Source organism: Lactuca saligna, chromosome 7, assembly GCF_052625555.1.
Source record: "Lactuca saligna cultivar CGN05327 chromosome 7, ASM5262555v1, whole genome shotgun sequence".
In the NCBI taxonomy this organism is placed as follows: Eukaryota; Viridiplantae; Streptophyta; class Magnoliopsida; order Asterales; family Asteraceae; genus Lactuca; species Lactuca saligna.
In genome coordinates, this window is record NC_136423.1 from 9,056,741 (window position 1) to 9,059,826 (window position 3,086).

Genomic DNA, 3,086 nt, shown 5'->3' on the forward strand with positions numbered 1-3,086 from the left:
ATATCACCCCTAACTGCTTAACATCATTACAAATCGGTTTCACAACAACATAAAAAGGCAATCATAATGTCACCGGACCAAAGAAAATGATACTACACTAGAACATCTCTTATGGATTTTCACATCATTGACTTTAAAACACTTTTTCTTAAATGATAAATCTAATCTAGTGTTAAAACTACTCTTAATTACATCTATGTTCCAGAATGGACTTAAACCTCGTCACACCTTATACTTCTGGCTAGAAGCTGCTATAAAACACACTAATCCGGCGACGACGTCGTTTTTTTAAAATTTGGAATACTTCGAAATAAAAGATAATACAAGTATAGAGTTTATGAATCATAATATGGTATTCCAATTACTTATAACTAAGACGTTCACTGCTAATAAGACTCATATAATCCCATTTATACATTCGAGTTAAAAATATATATATGATGCTAATGAATAACTTATATCCCCTTTGATATAATCGGACAATCTTTAAGAACAATCTATGAGGTTCGTAATGGAGATTGAGCCCACGAGAGACCCTACAAAAAGAATTTCATGTGTAAGTTTTATAGAAGAGTACATTTAGATTTAGATTTAAAGTTTAGATAGGAATACTATATCAGGTATAGTGCTTACTAGTTACTTTATCAAGGTTGGTCATTTATGAGCATTGTTGATTCGTTTTGCGACGACTTTCTTCTCCGGCGATTGTGATCAGCCAATCTTTTCCGACAACTTCTCTTCCCTTCATCGAACTCCTCCAGGATATGGAATCTTTTTCCCAACATTTTTATAAACAATAAAAACAGTTTTTTACTAAATTATCTTTGAAATGGTAACTGGGCAAAACAGTAATTGGACAATTAGTTAATTGGGTAAAACCGATTTTGTCGTCGTCGTTATCTACCTGAACCTTCAAGTTTTCTTATCACTTACTTTCATCGTCGATTGATAGGTTTAAGTTAGTTTCATAAATGGTTTGCCATAAAATATCGATTGTGATTACTTACAAACAATTTTCTGAAAATATTCATGAAGGTACGTTAACTCAACTCAACACGTAAGAAGGTGTGAAAAGTTTTGGTTTTTAGTGGTAAAATGGTAAAACTGCATGATGGAGAAATACCTGCTGCACTGTTGGCAGTATCGCTGAGTCAAACCGGCGGCGAGGACGATGGACGCCTTGGAGTGAAACTCACAAACCTTATGCCGGCGGTGGTAGTGTTTAGCAAGGGAAAGATCGGCATTACACCCTTCAATCTGACATCTCGGGGAGTTCATCAAACCGGCTTCCATTGACCTCGACCGGCGGCCAAGCTGATTCATAATATCATCCTCCCCGACCGGAAAGTACGTATGTCCAGCCAAGTTCAGCCCAAGAAGATTCAGACTGTTACTGAAGTCGATGTTACAGCCATAATGTTCAAGTTTCGGCATGAGAAAGAACCCGGCCTGATTCGTATCGAGTGAGAGTAGAGGTGGAGGAAATGGAGATGGAGGGGTGACGCAATCGACGGCAGACGGTGGTGGGTCGTAGAAGTTGGGGTTATTTAGCATGCGGTGGTGCGGGTGGAACAAGTCATGGGAGTTGATAACGGGAGTAACAATGGTGGCATCGTTGAAGCTATGTGAATGCTGATCGAAGATGTCTCTTTTCTGGATGGATTGCGAGATGAGTTCCTCGAGACCACCGCCTGCACCGCCATCGCCGTTGAACATGATCGTGGATGGGCTTGCCCGTTCGCAATTCAACATTTGCAACACTTAATCTGCAAAAACACACAGTATAATTCACAAACGTTTTGCGTTATTCGATCAATTAATTATAAAATAGACGAATAAATATACAGGAATTCTATCTAGTACGTACGATTATACGGCAGAAGACCCAAAGTTCCCACTCTTGTTCATCTCTCTCCTTTGTCTCTTACCATGATGGAACTCAAGACGTTTTGCAGTATGCTATTGTCAAGATACAGACATGCGTGTAGTAAAAGCGACTGTGGGTGATGGAAGGTGGATTTGCTAAGAGAGATGGAATGACTAAATGAGGGGGTGGTAATTTGTTTTTTAAAGATTGTTTCAATCATTAAACAAATAATTTTATCTTTAAAAACGTGATCATCGATATCCCCTTCATTAACTATGTATGCTAATCATACTGATAGAATATGTATAGATCGATTAAATAACAAGTTACAAGTAGGAGGCCGAGGACAGAATACGGTCCAAGGTCAACTAAGCCGAAAAAAAAAAAAACCCTAATTTGCATGACACAAAGCTCTAAATTAACATCTTACATGTGGCTTTATTGTTGAAAGAACAGAAGAAATACATATATATATATATATATATATATATATATATATATATATATATATATATATATATATATATATATATATATATATATATATATATATATATATATATATATATATATATTCTAATTTTGTGAGACCGTGAGATGCATTTTTTTATTTTATTTTTTTATTTTTTTAGTTAATTCAAGTTTCGAAAATAATATTTAAGAAAAAAATTTAGATTTTTTTATTTATTTTGCATTTTAAAATTATTTTTTAAAATATGTCAGTATAATATTCTATTAGAATATTTCACGTATTTAATAAAAAAAATAAATAAATAAACAAATAAAAAACGGGATTTTTTTATTTATTTATTTTTTTTAGTTAATTCAAGTTCCGAAAATAATATTTAAAAAAAAAAGATTTTTTTGATTTTTCCATTTATTTTTCATTTTAAAATTATTTTTAAATTTAGTTTTACAGTCTCACAAAATTTGAATGGTCTCAAATTAACATGAACCTATATATATATATATATATATATATATATATATATATATATATATATATATATATATATATATATATATATATATATATATATATATATATATATATATATATGAAGCTTAAGAATAGTAAACTGGTATTATTTTTGGCAGAAATGGTCCCTGCACTTTGCTCTTCATTCTTTACTTATTTTGATATTTTTGGTCGTGCAATCAATATTTTTACATTTTTTAGGAACCTTTTAATATTTAAAGTTTGGCCACAAAACTTTAA

At 32.2% G+C, this 3,086-nt stretch overlaps 1 protein-coding gene across 2 annotated transcripts; it reads right to left on the reverse strand.

Annotated features, from left to right (window-relative positions):
* Positions 1 to 334: 334 nt before the first annotated feature.
* LOC145005999 (squamosa promoter-binding-like protein 8) lies at positions 335 to 2,238 on the reverse strand. Of its 2 annotated transcripts, none has more exons than XM_078965098.1 (4): positions 1,868 to 2,238; positions 1,124 to 1,766; positions 641 to 771; positions 335 to 536 (listed from the first exon to the last, which is right to left on the reverse strand). In XM_078965098.1, exons 2-3 carry the CDS (start codon positions 1,750 to 1,752, stop codon positions 645 to 647), a joined length of 756 nt encoding a protein of 251 aa, XP_078821224.1. In that variant the 5' UTR covers positions 1,753 to 1,766; positions 1,868 to 2,238; the 3' UTR covers positions 335 to 536; positions 641 to 644. The 2 variants fall into 2 exon arrangements, with proteins under 2 accessions (XP_078821224.1, XP_078821223.1); XM_078965097.1 differs by having other exon boundaries at positions 634 to 771; positions 1,868 to 2,233.
* Between the last annotated feature and the right edge of the window lie 848 nt (positions 2,239 to 3,086).